We start from the raw sequence: 25,060 nt of genomic DNA, 5'->3' as shown, positions 1-25,060 counted from the left end.
TTCCTTGTGAACTTTTTCTGCCTTATCCTAAACACAACTAGGTCCTTCTGTCTTGCTTCCTGAGTCTTTTGGGGTTGGATGTTTGGGGTTTTTTTTTGGCTTGTGTATTTGAACTCAATGATTCCTGTTGTTCTCTGTTAAATTCTTTAAGGGTGGGTGGCCCAGACCTGACCACAGTACTCCAAAAGTGGATGGACTGTTCCAGTTGAAGTCTTTCCAGTGATGTGTTTGCTGGAGTGGAAGGGAATTGTATCTAAGACATTTCCCTTATTTGCAAGAGCAGCAGATTGTTGACATATTTTCTTTATGATCTGGACCATTTTCTACAGTACTGCTTAGCCAGTTATTTCCCATTCTGTATTTGTGCTTTTGTCACTTCACTTTATTGAATTTCATCTTCATTTCAAATCATTGCTGCAATCTATCAAAATAATTTTGAATTCCAGTTCTGTCCTGCAAGGTGTCTGCATCCTCTCTCGAGCATGGTTTCATGTACTGACTTTTTACATGAACTCCATTCTACCTTCCAAGTCATTAAATGAAAATAAAATAATTTGAAGAAAATGCCATAGGCTCAGTTGGCCATATATTCCAGTTCCAAGATCTATTTTGGTTCAGCAATCACCATCACAGGCAAGTAAAAAAGCCGCATTTGGCTTGCAGACTCTTAATCATGTAAGTGTGTAAGGTGTAAAGAAGAACACAGCTTGACTCTCAGATCACACAGTGAACATGTGGGACTATTAGATGGAGGGGGAAAAAGAACATCATTGTACTTAAAATCTGATTACATTTGCCAAAGAAATCAGAGTCAGGAAAAAATATTGAAACCCTAGGCTTCCATTTACTTGGAGACCCTATTCAGAGTTGAGCCATGCTTCAAATTACAAATAATACCGGGGGTGGAGAGGATCAGAGGGAACAATGACAATCGTGGCAGAAGACGTTTTGCTGCTTGGGTAGCTGGCTACAGCAGCATGGCATCTTCACTTCTGACCCAACTCACTGCCTGTCTCTGCCCTCTTCTCTCCTTTGACCCATTCCTTAAGTTTATTTTAATACAAAATATTTTTAAAGTATAAATTTTTTTGTTATGTTTAGGCCATTATTTCAATGTTTGAGTGTGTGAGTGCACTACGTGAAAGGGAGGTTGCCATGGTAATTTCTCATTATTGTTGAATAGAAAAATAATTACTCTGGCAAAATCCCCCGTAACCTGTCAGAGCATAAGTTAAAGATGCCTGGGGGCAGCCTTGCCTTCACCATCCCCTTTTTGCAAGAAAAAGGGGGTAATTTTATTCTTTTTTTTATTGTTATTATTTTTTTAATAACTGGATCCTTTTTCAGCCTGGCTGGGGGACACCTCATTTGGTTTTGTTCGCTATTTGGCTGTGAGAGTAGTTGGGCCCACCTGTGACAAGGGTGGAGCAGAGAATTAATCAGCAGAGACTATCAGAGCTTGACAGACGATTTATATATTCTATTAAGGTTTGGGTTCTTTTTGTGGGTGGGGTGTTACATTTTCTGGTTTTCTTTCTTCCTGACATAAAATATGCAAAAGCCTAAGATAAAGACCTTGGACAGTATTCAAACTGTGACAGAGCCTGGATACTTCATCTCTCCAGGGAGGGAATCCACAGTAATTCAGTCTCTATATTATCCTTGCCTTCAGACTTCTTGGAAGCAAGAATGAGTGCAAATATGTGTGGTTTTGAGGTGAGGCCCCGCACTTGCCCTGCTCTTCTCTGTCTTTCCCATGTGCATTTGCATTCTGACTGTGTGGTGCTCCCCTTTTGCCTTCCATGTCATTGGATGTTGCGTGAGTAGCTCCAGTGACACTCAGCTACTGAGTTACCAAGAGCTGCAAACATGGGATGCTTAGATTCTTCCCTTCCCTCTCACTTCCCTGTCATAAGTGTGTCCAAAGTATTCCAGTTAAACAATACTGCAGCCCCTCTTTTGGCAAATGGCAGAGTGCTGGCATGTAATGACTTGTTAGACAATACAATCTTTTATGGGCTTATAATGTCACCCAGCAGGCTGTCTCCAGTGAAGGCCTGGTGTGCAGAGGTGCATTTGCTGGGCTTCTGTTGAACCTGAATGTATATTCTGTACTTACTGTTGTGGTTACTTGACTAGTCTATCCAGTGATGTTTGCACATGGAAACACTCATCAGGTTTACACCAGCAAAGAGAGGAAAGAGCAGCAGCTCTCCAAGACAAGAGATATCTAAGACACAGAGACAGTTTTGATATCCCTTTGTGTGACTGATTTTTGAGCAAGTACCACAGGGCCGTGCCACTCGTTGTCCTGCAGCACAGGATGAGCCTTGGCAAGAAGGTGAATTACAGGCTCTGACCCAGCCAGGAAGTATCTCAGGGGTCTCTGGTACGAGCTGGAATATAAAACCTCTCCTTACCATTTCTCCGTTGGATGTCGGGCAAAAAGCAAAGTGAAGTTGTGAGGCAGGAAAGATACCCTGCTCAGCAGTTTGGAGTGAAATCCAATAGTAACCTCTTCAGGAAAAAAAAGGAGCAGAACTGAAAAACCCAGATAATTATTTCTCTGTATGTGTACATATAATGAATAAGACAGATGCATGTTTTGTCTTAAATTGGCATTTTATCACAGGGTTGGAGTTTTTTTTTCCTGTGAAGGTAACAAATGTATTCTGGCATAGTTACATATTGCTCAGGCATTAAGAGGTACTCCGTGCTCACTATGCTGAATTAACCTGGCCTTGCACACTGGGAAGGCAGCTGCTGTGAGTGGGGTAAAGTGGCTCTGAGGAGTGTGACTGGGGCTTCTTCAGAAATGTATTTACAGCTTTGTTGCTCATCCTGTGTGCTACAGGTGATTTAAATCTCAGGACCTCAAAGGAGCAGAATAGACTGCACCAAAAATTTAAAATCTGCTATTAAATATATCTGTAGCTTTTAAACGAAACAGTTGGCGGACTCTGTTGTTGCCTGACTTCTGTGAAAACCCTTGCAAGCTGGCCCACTTGCACACGTGCTAGACATGGAGGTTTGGGTGCCTGTTGTTGATCACCCAGCTCTAACAATACCTGGTTCAATTGCCAAAGTCAACAGACCACCCATAGTGGTGTATCGGTATATGCTTTACATTGCACACTGCATGGACAATTGCTGTGTTTCAGCTATGCATATTACTGTAAGTCTAAGTATACACAGTTCATCTTAAAATATTGTTTTCACTTCATGTATCAGACTGAAAAGTAAAGATTTCTCACAACAATTACATTTAATTAACCTGCAGTAGCATTATATTTATATTAAATGCATTGGAGTGGAATGGCTATTATATTTAGGTTCTAAATAACTTTCTTGTCAACTCATGCTGATAATCAGGTTATGTAGCATTATAGAATAAAGTACTGAATTTTTTTCATTATTAGGACTAAGCAGTTGAGATACACAGCCCAAGAAAGGAGGGGAAAAGTAATAATCACTTTATTTGCATTTAAAGAAACAAATATATTTACGAGAGTAAAAGTTTTTCTATAGTGTGCTCAATAAAAGGAAAGACAGTTTATTGTGTAATAAGCTTTTTAGCTTTTTTCTTAAATTAGAAGTAGAACCTTATCTAGGAAAAATAGTTTGAAATATCATATAGATATCTACACCTCAAAATCATAGATGAAGAAGTGCAAACTATGTGTGATCCTGCTGAATTTCTTTTACAAAGGATGAACATATTTTCATTTTGCCTCCTGTTAAGTGAATGATCTGTTGCTTCCTAGGATAGTGACAACCTCTGGTGGGATGCCTTTGCAACTGAATTTTTTGAAGATGATGCAACCTTAACCCTTTCATTTTGTTTGGAAGATGGACCAAAGCGATACAGTAAGAGATATATTTTTTGTTCTAATTTTAAGCCTGAGTTTTGAAGCACTGTAAGAGACAGATGCAACCCTGTCAAAGACAAAGTCGCTTGTTTGTATTCAGTGACCATCAAGTTCCATTAAAGAATTACATGGGTTGGGAATCCTTTTGCATTTTGTGTGGAATTCCTCTAAATTTTGTTACATGAAAATAAATTATTTCCTAGTGGAGCAGGGCAAATAACACAATATAATGTTTGGAATTTTTTAATTAATTTGCTTTGGCTGTGCTCTCAGTCTTTGTTAATTTGGTGTCCGCAAGTATTTGAGTGTTGAGTCTTGTGGGCAAAGATGTTCACAGAAAGGGAACTTTGTAGGAAATTTCAGTATTGTTGCTCAAAGGGCTCCAGATTTAAACAGGGATCAGAAAAAAAAAAATACCAAAAACTATATCCTTGTCAGTGTAGATAATAATTATTCCATCTGTTATGTGGATCTGTGCTGTTTGCACACATTGAGGACCTGCCCTAGATGTTGTCTGAACAGCAGTGCAAGTCTAGAACACTCTCACTCAAGCACTAAAGAGGAGCTTGAATAAAAGTGAAGCAGTGAATAAATCTGATGGCATTGGTATCTGTTGCCCACATATGCTGAGCAGGAAAAAGGGGTAAAATTCATTGAACAAATTGTTTGAGGTGAATAATTCACTCAGCTTTAGCATTAAGCAACAGAGAGATAAATAAACATTGAAAAGCTGCATTGCCAATTGTTTCACTCCATTCAGAGTGACCCCTGCTTCATAGTGGCAGCTTCTGCTCTCTGTTTAATGTTCTGAATCTTGCGAGGTTCTTCTTTTTCGTGAGAGTGACTGATTGTCAGCGTATCACATACTTCTAATTCCTTTTATCAATTATCTCAGGTATTTATTTGACAAGTGTTACCTTCTCCTGGAGAAAAAATAACAACCACTTTGAACGCACGTTCTGGGATTAGTGTTGACAGAATTACAGTTTCTTGCCTTTCAAAGCAAGTGATAACTCTGTAAAGGTCCTCAAATTACAGCCTATAGCAATGTTAGTAACAGCTGATCTGTCCTGATTAGGTTGAGTCAACTTGTCAGATATCAGATTTGCTGGTTGTGTTATCAGTCCAGAAGGCGCAGATACATCAGCAAAAAAGCAATTAATGTCCAGTTAGATCAGAGGGAGTTGTGTTTCTGGAAAACAGGGCTACATATGAAAGAATTTGTCAAAGAGTGAAATATTCCTGTTGTCACAAATGCTTGATAATGGTTGTGCTATCTGTAACTGGGCAAGTTTGGTATGGGACAATACTGTGATTCTTAGGATTGTTGTTGATAAGCGTGATTGAAAGATCAAATTACCGTGGGCATGTTTCTAAAAGCCACTAGTGCACGGGATTCTTCCTCTGATTTCAAGTTCTGTTCTCTGCACAAACTGTTGTTGCTTTTGGTGGTGTTATTCTCAGCATCTGGAATTAAAGCTCAGCATGTAGGGCTCTTTCTGTTCATTCACGCTTCCTTTCCCTTGTTTGTAGACATTTACGTAATCCTGAACTACAGTATTTGTGTTTCTTTCTTACATGAGCAGTACTTTTGTATAATGGTACTCTAAAGTGCATGCTTGAGCTGTTTCAGCCTGGGACATCCATTGCCACCTGAGCAGGCTTTGAGAACAGTCTGGGAGGTGCCAGGTTATCCAAGTCCCTGCTAGGGGACATCTCCAGTGTTGCTTGAGGAGGGCACAGAGTGGAGGTTGTGTGTTAAGAGCAACTCCCTCTTCCTACCTGGGAAGTTTGTGTCCAAAAACATGTGCAAGAGTTGAGAACAGAGCAGTCTGCTCCCTTTTGGGTCCAAAAAAAATTGCTTCTACTTGTAGCAGGTCGTCACTGAGCACAGAGACCTGATCGAGGTCTTCATTTTGCCTGCCCAAGCTGCGTGTGTGCTCCGTTATGACTATGGAGGGTCATGGCATCTCCCAAAGACCATGATGTCACTCAGTACCTTTATTCCAAGCAACAAGTGAAATCACTGGCCAGTGGGTTGGGGCTCCTTTTAGAAGAGCCAGAGCATGCCGAGTGGTGGCAGCACCAAGTGTATCGTTCTGGAAGAGATGAAACGGAAGTGCCAGGTCTCTATCCACGCTGTCCCCAGCCAGCCAGCTGCCTCCTTGCCCAGCGTGAATGCTCATTAATATGTCGCGGGCATTAAAAACATGGGAGCTGGCTGAGAGGGAAGAGGAGACAAATTGTTTGCTCTTACTCTTGCCAGGTACAAACAGTAATGGAAGGAACCAAGATTAGGCCCTAGAAAAGAGAAGCAGGCATCATTGAGAAGGCATTTAGAGAGTTGAAAGTGCTGAAAGATGCCGACCTCTTGCCTTTGCTCCAGGATTCAGCTCCAAATTGCCTACCTTTGTCTTGCATCAGCCTGTGAGAGATTTGTTTACATCTCCAACATCAGTTGTGGCTGCCACCTTATTTTCTTTCCTTTGGGAAATTATTTCCCTCCTTTGGGGACTAAAATATTCTCTTCTGGAGCAAATAAATTCCAGAAAAAGTCTTGTGGGGGTGTGTGTGGTGGGGAAGGACAAATGTTTTTTTTGTTGTCCATGGCCACAAGTTTTCTCTGGGCTATGATGACTCCCAGTCCTTTTCCCTCTTTGTTTTCAGGGACTATCTGGATCTTGCTTTAAACCACCCACCGTAGACAAGGAGGAACATGGTGTTTTGCCCCAGGTTCCTTCTTCAAAGCCCCCAGGACCATTGTGGGAGGCTGCTGAAATGTACATTTTCTCTTCTGCTCTTCTCTAATTTTGACTGCCATCCCCAAGCCCCTCTGTGGTTTCTTTCACCACTTGCTTTAAACTTTTCCTTTCTATGGGTTTCATATTGCAGCCTTTTTCCCAGCTGGCTCTCTCTGCCCCCTGCTCTTACCTGGACAGCCAAATCCAACAGCCAACAGAAATGCTCAGAGCATGTGGATCAGGCCTGTAAATCATTGCTTGTGTAAATGTACAAGATTTAAAAAAAAACACTACTTTTGCTTGCCTCCCATATCTTTTAATTTTTAATATACAGCTCTGTCCAAGAAACTGAAAGGCTTTTAAACTCTTCTTTTTTTTAATCTCAGAAAACTAGGCTGCTTATTTAGTTTCACAGCCCCAAAATGAAACTTTATGAATAACACCAAATATTTTTAGGCCTGCCTTTCACATTACTGTGATTTACAGCACTCATCTCCATACTGAGAAAAGCATTTTCTTCCCTTTGCTACTCTCACTGTTGGGTGTGCAAGGTTTCTGCTCGACTATCCACTCTGTGATTCTTTAATTTGTAGGGAAAAATAGATATGGGTTGAGGCTGGGATTTTAAGTCACTGGGTTATGTTTACTTTACTTGGCACAAGATAGCACAGTGTACTGATACTCGAGCTGGCTTTAAATGTGCCTCTCTATCTGTGTGGCACAGCATGTAAAGATCCTTAGTTATGGCCTGGAAAGAGTAAAGGTCTGTTAGTTCAGTGATTCACCAGTGCTAATTAATTTGATTGCCAGGTTTGTTAGACCTAGACCAGTTATCTTTGCAGAACATTATTCTGCCCCAGAAAGACGTGCACTTGAAAGCCCAGCTCAACATTTCATGCAAAAATTGTATGTCAGACCTGAAATTGCTGCTGAGCCCACCTTGCAGCTCTTGTTGTCTTTCTGCACTATTTTAAGTATATACGAGAACTTTAGCTTCTGCAATTTTTCCTTCCTGGTACAGCATTCCAGAAAGAAGATACTATCTTCTTTCAAACATCCACTGAAAATGTATGTTTTTCTCTTGCTTGCTTATATACCCCTCAGCTATTCTTTTGGTCTGCTATTATCTATGAAGCTCACTCATGTTATTAAATTCTATGTTCAAACTGAGTTTTAATGAGAAATGGTACAGAAAATAAAGATATATTTTAATGTTGCAAAGATGTAAATTAAGTGTGTTTTTTCTAGCTTGGCTTTTTGGCTACAGTGAGATGGAGAGAAGGCTCACACATTCCAATGCCTAGAGACAGGGAAAGATTCCCAAAAGCAGACATGCTACCTGTTTTAAACTCCATTGAATTATGTTCAACAGAAACTAAGTAAACACATAAAATCGATTTTACAAAGAGAACAAAAAAAAAAGTACTTTAATTTATTATTCCCTGATTTATTGGGTCAAGAAATAAATAGGTTTTAAACAAAACCAAAAAAGAAAATATGCCTAATGAGGCAGACCTTTTTTTTTCCTGTTTGTGGATAAAACATACTCGTTTCCTGTTAAGAGCCTTCTATCCCTGTAAAAGAGTAAATACTAGACTCTGATCCATTGTTGCCCAGGCTTTTTGTTTCTTAGAGACAAAATATTTCCCGAACAGATAAGAGAAACAAGTTTGATTGACAGCTCTTAGCAGAGTCTCATCAGCTGCTGTGCTGACAGCCTGGTGATGCGCACTGTGCTGATGTGGTAGGGACTGACAGGTGATTGACAGCCCAAGACTGGAGACAGGAAAGATGAAGCATGCTCAGTGAGAATAATGTGCAGTGTTTATGCAGCACTGCAGAGAATAGGAGCTAGGAAGTTAACTCTTTCAGAGCAAAGTGACACTGTAACGTGTAATGGATGCAGTTGCCACTGTACAGAAAATTAGAGCTTGTCTACATTTCTATTCTGTTCACTAAACGCTTTCTGTTCATGGAGGAACTATATACTGTGAGGAAGCGAAAGCGTGAGCTATCACATATGTAGCTACAAAAACATTTCGCTTGTAGTAGATGTGACAGATTCATCAAAATGGATTTGTTTAAGCCTATAGATGAAGAACGTATTGAGAATTTTTAATGGACTTCCATCACCTGATTGTATATGGCATTGCATAATGTTACACAGCAGAAATTTCACAAGGAACAAGTTGAGTTCTTCTGCTCCGTGTATCCCTAGAAAAATACAGTGATTTCAGTTTTATTGTTGCTCTGAATCTGTAGCTGATAATTGAATATGCATTTTGTGTTATAATTGCTGTTACAGTTGGTGTTTGGAATGTAGAATATAACTATACCATGCTTTGCATTTTATGCGCTTATTGTTAATTTTCTCTATTTGGTGCATGAACCCTGCTTGATTTTTCTTATTTTTTAAATTTTTTTGATAACAGGAAAGTTAGAGGTACAGTTTTCTGGGTAACAGCTTCAGAGTACAGTGAACTTTGGACAAAATGGTAAAATCATCAGCTTTAAAGAGCTTATCTAAGTTTCTTTAGAATATATTGCATAGCTGTATCTTATACTTTACCACAAATTATTAAGTGGATACAGAGCAAGTGAGCTGCAACAGATTCATTCTGCCTTTGTGCTTGTTTATAACCTGTTCTACACAGGTAATTTTACAGCCCTTTGTTGGATAACTTCTGCAGGTGTAATGGTGGAAAGCTGTGTCTGGTGGGCATTTCTTACAAGCAGGGAACACAGTTTGGGAATGAACAGGGAAAGATTGCTACACATTACCCTCTTGCTTAACTATTGTCAAAAAGTTGGTTTTGAGAGGCTAGCACGCTACATTATCACCCCAGGTTTCTATAAAACCATGTTCTGGCTTCTTTCACGTTAGTCTTACAGAGAAAATTAAATTTGCCAAGAGAAACAGACTGTAGTCTTTTCAGGAACATGCTTTCTTTTTTCTTTTATTTTTTTGCCAAAGACATCCCAGTCATTAAACATGATTCGAGCATTCAGGTACAACACAGTAAATTGGCCTAGCTTAGTAAGTGAGACAGATAATTCTGTGCAACTGCCTGTCTTCGTCCTTATATACCACTCTTCTAGTCTCTTTTTCTTCAGAATTTCTTGGCAATACTTTCAAATTTAATTTCAGAACATAGATGAACTTTTCGTTAAAAACAGGTGTAAGTGCTCTGCAAGTGCCTACGGATCACCACTAACACCTCCACGCCCCCGGTTAATGATTTCTAATTGATAATTACTTCTTAAAATTGGTGTTTTAAGGAGTTCTCAATCCATTTTACATATGTTTTATTAAAACTGTATATTACTAATTTTTAGTAAAATATAAGCAATGCAATAGTAAGTCAGATGTGTTACAGGTGTCTAAGTGTATTATACCTATGCACTTATGTTTAGCATGCAAACTTCCTTAAGCTCATCAAAGAATAAAATGAGATTTGTTTGACAAGACCTATTTTACATAAATGCATGTTGACTGGTATTAATTACATCCCTTTCACTTCAATCTTCATCAGTTAAATGCTGTATAATTTTTTTCACTATTTTGTCTGGATCGATATCAAGCAAGTCTATTATGTATACAGTTATCTGACTGTATAGTATCCCTTCTTAAATATCAGCACAACAGTAGTGTTTTTTTTTAAAATTCCTTCAGTGGTTTATTTGTTTTAATTATTGTCTTATACACTAGATAGAAACATGCAAAATAAATTCTTAGAACTGCTAATTTTAAAACATTTACTCTTAAGAGATACTATGTAAAATCATTCTTAGCTATTGATGGACTAGGAAGCACATCTGATCTCAAGATCAACATGCTTTTCAAAAGTAGAACAAAAGAGCTTTTTATATATTGATGTTAATAAATTTTCTGTTTCCAAATTGAATCAAGTTTTAAATAAAATTCAAGGTCTTTCTTATTTTCTCTACTCCATACATTCATGGATCTTTCACTGCCACCTTCAGCATCTTGTTCTAATATTTCATCTTTCATAATGTGTTATTACAGAAAGCTTTCCTTTTATTCCTCTTTGCTTTTACATTCCATATACATTGTAATTGTCAGGGTTTTTTCCTTGCCTACATTTTTCTCCTAAGTTTTTTGCCAAAGTTGTTTTCTTTCTCAGTATATGTGGCTTTTGTATATCTTATCAAGTTTGTTTAACAGATTCTTAATTTTCATGCTTAGTTTTATTTGTATTCTGTCCCAGTCAGTTGAGCTTGGGCGAATCCAGTATTTTGAAGTACCAGCTGTATCTCTCCTACTGATTGGGATTGCCTTTTCTTTGTCTGTACTGAATGTGTGTTTTGGATGGCATTTGTACAGAAACATGTGGTCTGATTGGAAAATGTCCAGAGGAGAGCAAAAGTCTTGAAAAATAAGACTTACTAAGAAAAATGAAAGAATTTAAGTTGGTCAGCCTACAGAAGAGAAGGCATGGGAAAAAAAGGAGAGGGGAAAATTGGATATAATAACAGGACCTATCTAGGAAAGGCATGTGGTCTGTGTCCATATCCATGATGATCAGGAGAAAATATGCTGGTCTTAAATTGCATGTTGGAAGTATATTGAGAGGTTAGTTCCTACTGATAAGAAAAACAAGGTGCTGGAACAGATTCTCTGGGGAGGCTGTGGAGCCTCTATCAGCCAAGGGGCTCTGTCTGACTGGCATCTTGGATTCCCCGAAGTCCCAAAGCAAGTGCCAGCATTCAACCCCTGTTCCCTTTATCATAACAAGTTCTGGAATGATTTTTCTCATCTTGGTTGCTAAACATTTGTGATTAAGAACACCCCACTACTTCTAATTTTTAGCAATATGAATAATGTTTTTCAAATACTGCTGGCTATGCAAGACTTCCCACACAAACCTTCCACCGCTTCCCTTCATAGCTTGCATTTTTTCTTTTTCTCCGTATTAATGACAGACGCTGAAGGAGTAATTCTTTCTGGTTCCTGATTTGTGATTAGCAGATCTGAATTAGACCTTCACCTCTGTCTGCTTCAGGCTTGTTAGCACAATGTTCCAGTGCTTCTGAGTTATTGATACCTTGACAATACAAAAGAGCTTCTTTGCTGTGTAGTGCCATCTGTGTGCAACGTGTGTGTGCACATCCGTACCCATACAACCTCAGTTAGGTACTCCATGGAAAGTTTTATCACGAAAGCTGTCCTATCAACCTCTTTTTCAAATATCTTACAACTAAGTACAAGGTCTCAGATATCTCAAATCTCTTCTGCTTGTTACTAAGCATGTTATATGAACCAGTGTTGGAGACCCAATGTCTGTAAAGTGACACTTGGAAAAAGGCTACTAAACTCCTAATATGCGTATTGCACAATTATATCTAGCCTCTAATTGCAAAGGCACACTGAAATCTCAGTCAATCAGATTGATTCTGCTGCTGTATAAACACATTAAGTGATAAGCCCTATTTGGGAGAAATCATAATATAATAGGACATGATACATTACAGGAATCCAGGGTCCATTCAGAGAGCAGGAAGAATAAAGGCAAAATTAACATGAGGCAACCGCAGTGATTTATGGGCTTTTTCCCTGCTCAATACAAATAATCCCTTTGTTATGGTGGGCTTTTGTTCACCCATTTGGTCCAAATTATGTAACATTCAGTTCTTTCTCTCTGCTGGAGACCAGGTTAATAAAATGGTGGAAATCCATGCAAAATAATAGAAATGAATAGCTTTTAACATCAAACTTTTCACTATTACAAACTTCAGGTAAATTGTTTCTTTCTTTGTATAGTGTGATGGCAGTTATGAAGCACTGGTCAGTACTGAATAACTGGCAGTAAACTGAGAAATGAAAATGTTGCTGTTCTAAGGTATTTCAAAATATTTTCAATATGAGGTTGAAATATTTTCTTGTTATTATTTCAGCTTTTAAAATTATCAGGTGATTTTTAAGATAATATATATTATGTTCTTGCAAAAAATATGTTCTAACATATTTACAGAGTTCCTGTAAGAAACAAGACTAAGTCTGAATATTTATCAAAAAAATATTTATCCAAACCTAGAATTTTATGTATCTTTCCCTTAGAAGTCATGACATATTTTTCTTCTGCATTTTTTGGTTTATTTATTTTCTTTTATTAAATTTATGTTGTTTCTTTTTCAGAAGTGAAACACCCCACCTAATGAATTACCTAACTGAAATCATAAAAAACTGTAAACCTTGTGGCAGAGCATATTTTCATATTGTCATCTCGTTTCTAGACCAAGGAGAGGCATTTAACTAAGTACAGTACTTTTACTCCCAGCCACTATAAACTATAATACTTTGGAGCAGACAGATTGCCTGAAGGTATTAGAAACAAATTTCCTTTTATAGAGCACTGAATAACTAAACAGTGGACTGTCAGACTTTTTTCTTCCCTTTTTGAATCCTCAGGTGTAGGTGAATCAGAATATCAATCCTAATGGGTCTGGGAGCTTTATGTATGTTACAATAACTTCATAATCATTTCAAAGTTCTATATTGTGCACATACACTTAACAATGCAGGTGGTGATGCTGCAGACCCCACAGCTCTAGCACAACAGCAGCACCAGGCTTGCAGCTGCAGATTATAATTTTTAAGTTCAGATAATAAAAGAAATCACTGCAAAATATGTCCTTTACCCACAGATCTAATCTCGCTGACAGGTATACATACACAAACAGAACACAGTCAACTATGCAAACGTGCATCCTAATATATTATTGGTTTTGTTAAACAAATGTGCATGTTTGCATTTATTACACAAATAAAACATTAATAATTTTACATTGTATTTCAATGATGCAGTAATGCTGTTCCACATGATGCACCTCATTTTTAGGCACTAGTTATTTATCGTAGTGCAATCTTTTTAAATGGCTTAGGAGAATACAATATGCAACATCACCAAAAATTATGAAATCTTTATAGAAATATGTTTAAACTGGGTCAGCTGCAGCACCATGATTAGTAGAAATAGAGCCAAAAGCTGACTCTGGACACTGAGATACTGTTCCCAATTCCATATTGGAAGTTTCCTTGAATTAATGTAGTCATGACTTTTAAAAAGTCTGCTGTGTATGAGAAGCCTGAGATATTATACAGTGGCTATCGTTCTTTATCCTATTGAATTCTGCACTCCAAATTATATTACCTTTAAAATGTTGCTGACATTTTGCTGTTCCACTATTCTGATCCATACAAGTTTTATACCATAGTATTTTAAGTTCATTCTGGTGCATATAGCAATGTAAGCAGTACCTTGTACTTCTTGTTTCGTCTCTCGTTTTCTCAGAGAAGTGGGTTCTGTGGAGTATTTGTTTAGGATTTCTGTAGACAAATGCAGCCAAGATATAGATAATATTAAAAGTTTACATCAGAGAGGACAGTTTATAGGAATAGGTGTTGGATTTGGAACAGAATGATTCAGATTTGTGATATTCTTTTGGTTTTGTGGAGTTCAAACTACTTTTCTACTGAACTACTGTCCTGTCACCTGAAGGACATTGTTTGGTGCCCAGCTCTGCCTGCACATGAAGAAGTGCTAATGCACGTCCAGTATTCCAGAGCTGCTTTTTTTTGAATAATCTTGGCCCCAAGTCATTGAAAGTGAGTGGTGGTACTTTGATTTGATATTGTATGGGAAAGCCAAGAGGAGTACAGGGTAGCTCTGATGCGCGAGAGATGGCCTGGGCCGCTGAGGACATAACGCTGCAGCACATGGAGTTACCTGCAACCTTGTGCTTTTGCTGTGTAGCTCTGCTTCACTGCTGCCACCCAGCCAAGACGTGGATCATCATTCACTGGTTCAGAAAAGTTTCTTTCTCAAGGGCACTATCACCTGCAGCTTATCACTGGGCAGGTGTCTGGGGGGTGTGCCTGCCATACCTCTGCCCCAGACAGAACTGCCTGTAAGGGTGTTCCTCCAGCCAAAGGGGCTTGCACCTTGACTACAGGCTCTTGCAAGTGCTATTCCCTCATTACCAGTGCCACCTTTTTCATACCATTCAGCTTGAAGCAGCTGCTATTCATCTGAGACCCAGGCTAATGTTAGAAGTTTACCATTTTGGATGCAGTGGAGGAATGTGTGCAGAGAAGCGCCCATGGACAGCTGTCTGTTCAGCAGCAGCCATAGAGTCAACATCATCTGTGCAGTTCACTGGGTGCCTGAAAGTAGATGCTGACCATTTTGTTGTATCTTTTAAAAATCCATTACTGCTCCCTTCTCCATTTGGCTATGAATAAGGCTTTTATATACAATCTTATCTAGTCCAGAAATATTAGAATACTGTGTAATTCAATTTTATTTTTGTCTTTAATGTCTGGACCTGAATTAATAGGGCATTACTTTTCATCCTGATATCAATCTTGTTCCTTTCATTCAGATCCAAATTCCTTTGTAGTACATGATTTAATTCACTAAAATGAGGTAAAATGAAACCCTGGTCCAGGGAGCATTAAACTAACATATTTTTGGTGGCGCATGTGAAAACAACAGTCTGCTGTATAACTGTTTGTGTTTCCCTCCCCTCTTTTAGTTGCTCAGAGACTTTAAAAATTTTTTGTCTTTCAAGAACTGATATTATCTATACTTGTTCCTTCCCTCCCCCCAGCATTTCATCCATAAGGAAAATCAGTTAACCCATTATTAAATGAGACTAGAGAGATTAAAAATACACTTTTGTTTTATAAAATTCCTATGATTTTTTATAAGCGATCCTGAACTCAAACTAGCTGGGTATTCCCTAACTGAGGATCAGTGCTCTCTTTTGTGGCAAATTAGCTTTGATTTGACAGCTATTTTTGTTTCAAGATTGTATGCACACCAGCTTTTCTGCTGAGGCTTGGCTCTCAGGGACAGTTGCACATGCATGGCTGGCTATGCATCAAATTCTGTAATCCAAAGGGATGCTCCAGGTCATGGTTATTTAAAAAAAAAAAAAAAAAAAAGAAGAAGAAGAAGAAGAAAAAGATAAAAAAAGTGTAGGCAAAGGAATGTTGAACTAGAACGTGGCCTTGCACCAAGAAAACGTTTATCAAGTTGAAAAACAAAGAAGTATCTGCCCTTTCCACACTGTTTCTATCAATATTCTGCTTGTCTTCTTCATGCATGTACAACTAAATTGATTGACCTGGTTAGTAGTTTTAGAATAAAATGAAATAGAGGGTATCTTATACTGAGAGAAGAGTTTAACTTAGCTTCATAAAATGTGCACAATCTGTAATGCGAATTTGGGTACAACTGGAGAGCTGTATTATGGCAGGGAGAAGGTGCTCAAGTAAATAGAAAGGAAAGCGTCTGGACAATACATTGCAACTTGGTGATCTGGCATCTCCAACCACCTGCAGCAAAGCAGAGTTTGTACTGCTAGCACTCAGGGGCATTTCTTTAAGGTTATAATCTGTTGTGCTAGTAGATGGAGGCTGCATCAACATTAGCAAGCAGTGCAGTGCAGTGGGAGAGGATCCGAAGAGGTGTTGAGGACATGATGTCCACACCAAACATGTTTTGCAGAGGTTTACTTTGGACTAGGTCCAGTCCAGCTTAGTGAACTAAATGCCTGTTGATGGCTGGAGCATATTAGGGGCATTCCTGGAGTTCGTCTGATTCCCCTCTCATGACGGGAATCCAGTTGCTGAGTTTGGAGACCTCTTCATAGTACAGACCAAAGTGGGGCAATTTGGCCACCGACTTCAGAAAAGTGGTCTTCAAGTGAGCTAGAAAGTGAGTGTGAATTTGGCTCTGGAGAAGGAACCCCTTTGTGATAACGCCTTCATGAAGCATCCTGCCAGGTGTCATGCCTGGCATCCTGGGTAAAAAAGTTGGTTTCATTTTACTTTTCATATCATTTATAGCATAGAGGGACTAACCCTTTGCTTGTCTCTCTCGCTTCCACAAAAAAGCATGTTAGTCCTGTAAGAGTCTATTCTAGATCTCCAGACTGATCGTGTTCCTATGATAATGCTCTTCTCTGGTCTGATGGCAATTCATCTTCCCCAAACACCAGCTTGACTTTTTTGTCTTCTAGAGAAGTGAAGAAGGTAGACTATTCAGCATGCTGCTTCCCACTCCTTCCACTGATTTCAGTCCTTGTGAGGTCTGCAGCCTTGCTCTTCAGTGGTGTCTCTGCTCCCCCACCAGTGCTGCTGACCTCCCTCGGGGCAAGCTGGCAGCCAGGCTCAGCAGTAGTTGGGTTCTTCTGCTCTAGACTCACTTCCCCTGTGTTGGGTCAAGCAATTAGCCCAACTGACAGTCCTAAAATGCTATATGGATCCCCATCCTTCAGGAATGGGGTCGTGCGTGCTCTTGGCATACTTTAATCCCCAAATGCCTTCTACTGAAGCTTCTTTTCCCCCATCAATTCTCTTTAATGGTAACAAAGATAAAAGACCCATTTAGATTCTGGTGGTGTGATTCTACAGTGTAGAGCTCAGATATAATAAATATAACTTTAGCTGTTCCTAACAATAACTTTTTCAAAAGAATGTAACCAATATGTCATTAGAAATATTGTGGACTGCCATGACTTCAAATTAGTATTAATACGCCTTGATATGCCTCTTGAATGTAGAAAGGTGCAAATGTATATCTAGATTGTAGTAAATTTGTATACTATCAAATTCATTTGTGCAAATCTATGTGATCGTGTAATTACAGTCTGTACTATTGCAATACAGATGAGCAGGGAAGCAGGATTAAGATTGTGCTGTCAGCTCCAATTTGAACATCGCCTGGCTCTGAGCAGACTGCAGTGCAACATTAACTTTTGGTGAAGCTTTTGCTGCAACTGCTAGAATTAGGATGAATGCCTGCTTCTCTTTGGCAAGTCACTGCTATACTAAACCCAGGGATGTGGACTTGGTCATTCTGATCAGGGAATTGGTCACCCACAGCACACAAAAAATGTATGAGGAATGAAAGTGACATCCATGGGAAAAATTAGCTAGCAGAGAAAATCACAGAATCACAGAATGTTAGGGATTGGAAGGGAACTCAAAGGATCATCTGGTCCAATCCGCCTGCCAGAGCAGGAACACCTGGATAAGGTTACACAGGAAGGCATCCGGGCAGGTTTTGAATGTCTCCAGAGGAGGAGATTCCACAGCCTGCCCTGGGCAGCCTGTTCCAGTGCTCTGTCACCCTCACTGAGAAGTAGTTTCTTCTCATATTTAAGTGGAATCTCCTGTGTTCCAGTTTGCACCCATTGCCCGTTGTCTTATCATTGGTTGTCACTGAGAAAAGCCTGGCTCCATCCTCCTGACATTCACCCTTTACATATTTATAAACACTAATGAGGTCAGTGTAGCTTCTCAGCTGAAGTGGTCAGTGAGAGCTGGAATGCAAGTACACAGAGCAGAGCATCCTCTGGACCTGGCCACCACTAGTGCACCCTGATACAAGTGAAAATCAAGTGTCCTGTGAGACAGTTTGCAAGGACCAGCCCTCTCCTTGCCTTCATCATGACAAAACTACTACTTCTGGAGTGTTGTGTGGTTTAACCCCAGTGGGCAACTAAGCACCACGCAGCCACTCACTCACTTCTCACCAGTGGGATGAGGGAGGGAGATAATCAGAAGGGTAAAAGTGAGGAAGCTCATGGGTTGAGATAAAGACAGTTTAATAAGTAAAGCAAAAGCCACGCATGCAAGCAAAGCAAAACAAGGAATTAATTCCCTACTTCCCATGGGCAGGAAGGTGTTGAGCCATCTCCAGGAAAGGGCTCCATCACGCGTAATGATACTTGGGAAGACAAACACCATCACTCTGAAAATCCCCTCTTCCTCCTTCTTCTCCCAGCTTTTATACGGAGCATGATGGAATATCCCTTTTGTCAGCTGGGGTCAGCTGTCCCACCTGTGCCTCCTCATAGCTTCTGGTGCACCTGTGAGGGTGTGAGAAGCTGAATAGTCCTTGAGCACTACTTAGCAACAACTAAAACATCAGTGTATTATCAACATTATTCTCATTCTAAATCCAAAACACAGCACTATACCAGCTACTAGGAAGAAAATTAGCTCTATACTGGACAAAACCAGGACATGGAGACAAAGGATTGACCCAGCATTTAGATCTCCTTCTAGAAAGGAGTGTCATTTTTTGATTTTGTGGATTTTTTTGTACAACATATCATGAGGTAATCATTCATTCTGTTTAAGCTGAATGATTATTTAAAGACATTTTAGTATCTGCTGAAAGTGCTAGTTAATATGCAGAGAAAATAAACAAAAAGTATTATTTACACAGAGCATGAAAACCCATTTTTAAGCAAGGCTTTAATGAGGTAATATTGGCATGTGATAATTTTCTGGCTTGCACATCTTTCTACTTGAGTATTCCACTTCTGTTACTTCTTTTTTTTTAAAGTAAGGGTTATTGCAATTGCACAGCGTTTATAATTTGTCCTTAGGAAAATGATACATCTACTCACCAGACTGTGACACATTTCTCTTGACCTGTTGATAGGATCTAAACTATACTTCTTCTGTGTGCTCTGCGTTTGCAAGCAAAAGTCAGCAGGATTGAAAGGGACAACCATGAGTCCTTTACCAGGAAATTTTGAAACAGTTCTAACATTAGAGAAAAAGAGCTGGAACTGGGATCAGAGAGCTGCATTCTGATAGCACGTACATCTTTTCCTGTACAGGTTCCCATCCCATTTTCCTTCTCACTGAAGATCATCATAGATTTTTTTTTTCACAAACTTTTCAGGCACTTATGTCTTTTCCTTCTTTACGCGGCCTATTATTTCTGTCACTATTTTACTTTATGAAAGGTGCTATTTGACATGTCTAGCTAGTTTTAGTTATAAAGGAAGTAATGAGAAAATTGCATCCTAATATATTCATTATATTCAAGCCAACAGTTTTTGGGCAAAATGGTGCTTTTGGTTTACGCTTATATTCCTTATCTATGCAAGCGTGAGGCAAAGGGGTAAAGACCAAAATTTTCACAGGCAGAGAAAACTTACAGCATTTTACAAGTGTTCATGTAAACTTCTTGTTCATATATCTATGACTGCCATTATATACAGCCATTTGAGGAAAAGAAAAATCACTGTTAAAAACATTGTGCTATGTATTTAGCGTCTCACCATCCTTTATGAAACTTACTCATCACCCTTAAACTTTTGCTTTTTCAAAAATAATTATTAGTGTTCCCAGGTTTCTGGCAATTTGGTAAAATGTCCTATTTGAATAGCAGTTTAGGGAAGATAATATTTGATTGATTACATATGAGTAAACCTACTATTTCAGACAAAGTATCTGAATGTATTTTATGCAAAAAATATTAAATGCATGGTTCTTCTAAAACAAAGATAGGCTGAAACATGAGTAATTATGAGAGTCTTTATGCAGGTTCACAGCAGGACAGTGGTTCTCTTTCATTTGATAATTACCTTGTTAAGCCAGTGTCCAGCTAGCTCTCTATCTTTTAAAGAAAAATAATCTGCTCATTAATTCGTGGCAGAGCTCCAACACTCTTCATCAAAATATTGGTCTGGAAATTTAAGAAGAGTTTCAGATTTTCTGGACTGAAGTAAGCAGCTCCTTCTCAGATTCCCTCTGCATCATTTGCCACTCTCTTTTTCCATTTCTTATCTCTACTATGCTTCAAATTGTGCCATACTTAATTGCCTGTGTTTGGATAAGTTCTGCCCACTGCTACATAAATGGCAAGAACTTCCAGTCTCACTGTCTCAGTACAAACTAAAGAGTATGTGGTTGTTGGTTTGTTTTTTTGTTTTTTTTGCCTGTCCACTTCTTCTCTAACTTTGTTAAAATTAAAAAAGAACAATATATGTCACATTTTTAAATCCTCACATACTTTTCAGGCTAGAGAGAGATGTGGTTCATGTTGCAAAGATGGCAGATAACACAAGAATCCTTTAACAAAACATGTAAAAGTTTCCTTGGATGATGTGAGAATGGCTACAAACCCTCAAAAGGAAGTTTCTTCCTTTCTTTGATATTTCAAATGTAGCTCAGACCTGTTTGGTGGGATTGCTGAGAGTACTTGACAGGCTTAGATCAGTGGAAATCTTTCTTAAAAGTTACATTTTCTTATTTTTCTTCCTCCAGAATAAATCTAACTTCCTTTTTCACATCTTAAATGCCTCGTGCTCACTGGGAACAGGAACAATGAGGTTTATCCTGTTGCTGAACTACCTGAAATATAGACATCTATAAAGACAGCAGTAATGAATCTCCGCTAATATCCTGTTTATTCTTACAGAGCTTTTGTATAGATTCCTTTGCTGTCGCTGAAGATGCTTTTATGATTTCTGTAATGCATTTCTTTTTCAAAACAGCAGAAAAGCTTTCATCTGTCTGCCATCATTACTATTTACAATTGCAGTGGCAGTAAAGATGATCTTCCTCAAGTTTCCAATCCACAGTATTTTCTCAGGTGCTTCAAAAGTGCCAGAAGTTATTTCAGGGATAATACATTTAATATAGACTATTAAATCTGATGCCTTGAATTCCTCAAGACATGCCAGGAATGACTCAAGCTCTTATTTGTTTTCCCATGGACCACATGAGAGCATCCTTTTATTTGAAATCAACCCAATTTTATCTATTGCCAAAAGTGCAATGAAAATTAGTTCCGGATGGCTGAAAGGTCATAAGATGCTTTGCTAAAGGTATATCATATCAGAGTTCTCCACCCAGTGCTCTACACATGCTGCAGAGTATAAAAGTCCAATTTTCTACTCAAAAAAAACAAAAAAGGCACAGGGCAGAGGGGTAGTGGTGGTTCAAAGTTCTCCTTTGCTTTTACTAAACATGATATTTTCAGTTCTTTTTTGACTTTGTGTGGCAGTTGAGTGCTCAGGTCCCTTACACGGTTTCACACCCTGACCTTCTGCACAATCTGAGAACATGAAGGTGGGAGAGGGTGGGAAGGGGCTCTGGCCTGTGGGATCCCCCCTGGGAAGGGCTCATTACCCTGAGCAGCTCCTAAGCTGCCAGTGCATCGTGCTGTGCGACGTGACATCCAGAAGTGCCTCTCTGCTGCCTCTGTGGCTACTAAGTCCCATGTGGGTGGAAGCTGAGTTGGCTCTAGTGACTGCTCCATGCGTCTTGGAAGGCAGAACCAGCCAGTTTTCCTGTTCAGGAGCATTCACAGGCGTGGGTTGAGCCTGCCTTCCCCTCACTGCACACTTCTATGCTTAGAGTTCCAAGGATCCCTGAAATGCTTTGGAAATACCACTTAACTGATTCATCCCACCCAACTGAGCCATTTGTTAGAAGGTATTTGGATTTCTCTAGGTTTGAGATTTTTTTTCTAATTTGGGTCAAAGCAAGAAATTTCCTACAAGATTCAGTCAGGACCTTCCTTCCCTGTTCGAATAGCAATGCATTGCTATGCAGAATTCTACTGAAGACCACCTGCCTTTTGTTTGAAATTGGGTCAGACCGTGCTATTTCTTTTAAGTTTAGTGGGACCCAGGTGTCCATCAGTGCTATGTCTCTATAGGCAGAAAAGTTTCTTTTGGAATTAGAAAGATGCCACATTTTAGAATCTCAGGAAGTGTCATGGTCTACAAAGTCTGCACAGTTTGGAAGAGTTTTCCTATTCTTGTTTCTTCATTACTTGGAAATGTGAGCTCCTCCAAGCTCCTATTACCTGCCACTTCATCCCTTTCTCTACAGTGCATTAAAAGAGTCAGCAGGGACCCTACCACAGGAGGAAATTGTTCTTGTAGCTGGAGATGAAGGGTCACTGCTGGGGATGACCGGGAAAATGGGACCTGAGACCCTGAGGGACACTTGGTACAGTGGAGAATGAAGGATTGTAAGAGTTTGTAATGTCAGCCAGTGGGGTAAACACTGGAGAAAGAGGTAGGAGGAGAACAGATCCCAAGTATTTATTGTTGTGTGTTCATCTCTAAGATGTACTTGAGGCTCCGTATTTGGCTTATGGCAGGGAAATCTAGCACCTGAAAAACACGGTGATCTTCCCCAGACGGTTGTGTTTAGGTTTTTTTAGTAAACGTCGAGATTTTTGTTTTTCTTAATATCACTTTTGAGTGTTCTGAGGTCTTACCTCTTGTGAAAGGCAATGCAGTGAGCTGGATAAGTAGTATTCTAAAAACTCTGAAAATAATGAGTCCAGGATGAATTGTCTGGCTCAAGTTATATGTAGATGCTGGGAAGAAAACACAAATCCCCTGAGTTATTATGCCTGAAATTTCACTACAAAATCAGATTGTTTTCTTTAGACCACTCTTCCTAAAGCTTTGGACAAGATGCTGCTTAGTTAGAAAATTATTTCTGTAGTTAACCTCTTATTTTACAATTATTTATTTCACTTACTTTTCTTCTTCTGCTACCTTTGCCACATTTTGCCTCATTTTGGAGAGAAGGCACTGAAATAGCATGGGAATTGCTGTTTTCTGAGGATCTGGAAAATAGTCAAATACCATGCTAAATTACTTATCATTCTAAGAGATCAAATCTGATTTTAAGATCAGAGTCAATGAAGTCTAGCTATGTAAGCAAAAGTTTGAAAACCTGCATGATCTAAACTGGACCTCTTATGAGTAGTATCACCATAAAATGCAAAGTAGATACTTTTCTTTTGCTTTAAGTGTTGCTTGATCTGAGAAGAATTCATGGAACTTGCACAGGAAAAGATTCTCTCTTCCACATTTGCATCATTAATCCTGCATTCTCTACAGCAAAATACAAATTAATTTTATGTAGCGCAGAGCTAAAAATCAAAGGTAATAAAACCTTGCAGGTTATTTCTAATCTTCTACAGTGTGTCTGACTGCATCACATTATCAGTGGAGAAAAGACAGTTTCCATTTCAGCACACAGTCTTTTTCAGCTTTTTGTCATATAACCTCTTGTTTTTATGAGAAAAATTACCATGCTGTAATTTATTTTGTGTCTGCCACTTTTATCATTCAGGAGGTGAAAAACTCTGCACCCAGTGATTCCTGTTCAGTAGCTGTTCTGAGAATTTGCGCTTTTACCCACTTTTTAGTGAGATTTTTCTTCTTTAATTCATAACCAAAAGCTACTGTAGGTAATATTGTGCAAACAATGTTTTATATGTACTAAATGAAGCCACTGCCCTCTGCTGTGGTTTGTGACTGAAGTTACATGTCAACAAGTAGAGAAGGTGCAAGGGATGCAGCTAGCAAAGGATCAAAGTCTTGTCTACTCGGATTGTGACAGTTAATTCAGGTAAGATCTGTTCTGTTGGACAAGTTCAGTTGCCTTCTTTGATTGCCTGTCCTAAACACTGCAGTGCATGGGAGATGGATGTCCAACAGCTCAGACTGCCTTTCCATGTGCACAGACACTGGGAGCTTCCAGGCTCATCCGAGAGTTCTCTTCTGTTTAAATCAACTGTAAAGACTTTCTAGTTGACCCTCTTGCAAACGGAAGTCTGTCCGCATCTCAGATGGAATTACCTGCTGTGAATTTTGGTCACCATGTTTGCAATAAAGGGTTTGTCTTCACTTGTAACACCAGTCCTACTTAGCGTTTGTTCTGTTTCTTTGATCTGTGTTCCTTATCACTGAGACAGTGCGTTAGTGTTGGACTGTGAGGATGATGAACATGGACAACAGGTGTCAACAACAGGGTCCCAGAATATGTTCTAGAACATGTATTCCAGGCCATAAAAAATTATCTCATTTTTAAAATTAAAAAATGCCTAATTTTCCACAGTCAGTGAAAGTCACTTACGTGGTTGAGGGGAGGATTGTCATAGGCGGAGATAAATGCCATGTGCATGTGACAAGCCAGTGAGAGGTTAAGTGGCTAATACAACTAGTTCAGTTGAAAATGCAGACCTGAATATCAAGGCACATTTTAAGAGCAAATCTGTGCCGCAGAAAAACCTTGTCATACAAATAGCCAGCATTTTCACCCATTAAGTTTTTAGCATCCAGGATACCTTTGGTCTATACTTCTAAGTTTCTTATAGGTGAGACAGCCTCTTAGAGGCAGAAGATAAATGCTGGTGTCTTTCTCCATTATTAAATGTGTGATTGAAAGGGCAATGCCTGTTCAATCATATGGCAGTTTACCCTGAATTCGTGAGGATAACCTGTTAGTGATTCATAGCTGTCTCATTTTGGATAGGACAGGTAACCCGTTAGGTCCCTGTGAAAGACTGAGTCTCTTCCATACCACTTCTTCATTCATATCTTGTTGGCAAGTAGTGACAGTCTGTGTAGCCTGCATCATCTTGTCTATGTCTATCATTTGCCTTGTAACTACTAGGTATCCGTATAAATATATGGCTAAGGAGATATGATTGAATGAATTATACAATAATTTTATTAGCTGACACAAAAATCAACTTTTACACTTTCTTCCCCTAGAGAAATACCATGACATTTGTGTAGATATGAATTAAAAATGCCATATAGATAGAGCCTGGACTTCTGACCTCTGTTGAAAATTGAATA

At 39.1% G+C, this 25,060-nt stretch overlaps 1 protein-coding gene across 17 annotated transcripts in view; it reads left to right on the top strand.

Annotated features, from left to right (window-relative positions):
• LDB2 (LIM domain binding 2) overlaps positions 1 to 25,060 on the top strand; it is a 379,784-nt gene that overhangs the window by 236,386 nt on the left and 118,338 nt on the right. For all 17 annotated transcript variants that reach the window (XM_021286127.2, XM_065060621.1, XM_065060620.1 and 14 more), the window contains one exon: positions 3,765 to 3,867. In XM_021286127.2, coding sequence (XP_021141802.1) covers positions 3,765 to 3,867 — 103 coding nt within the window. The remainder of the gene's footprint in view (positions 1 to 3,764; positions 3,868 to 25,060) is intronic.

Source organism: Columba livia, chromosome 4, assembly GCF_036013475.1.
Source record: "Columba livia isolate bColLiv1 breed racing homer chromosome 4, bColLiv1.pat.W.v2, whole genome shotgun sequence".
NCBI lineage: Eukaryota > Metazoa > Chordata > Aves > Columbiformes > Columbidae > Columba > Columba livia.
The sequence above is the reverse complement of the archived record's forward strand: the minus strand, read 5'-3'. Positions and strand labels throughout refer to the sequence as shown.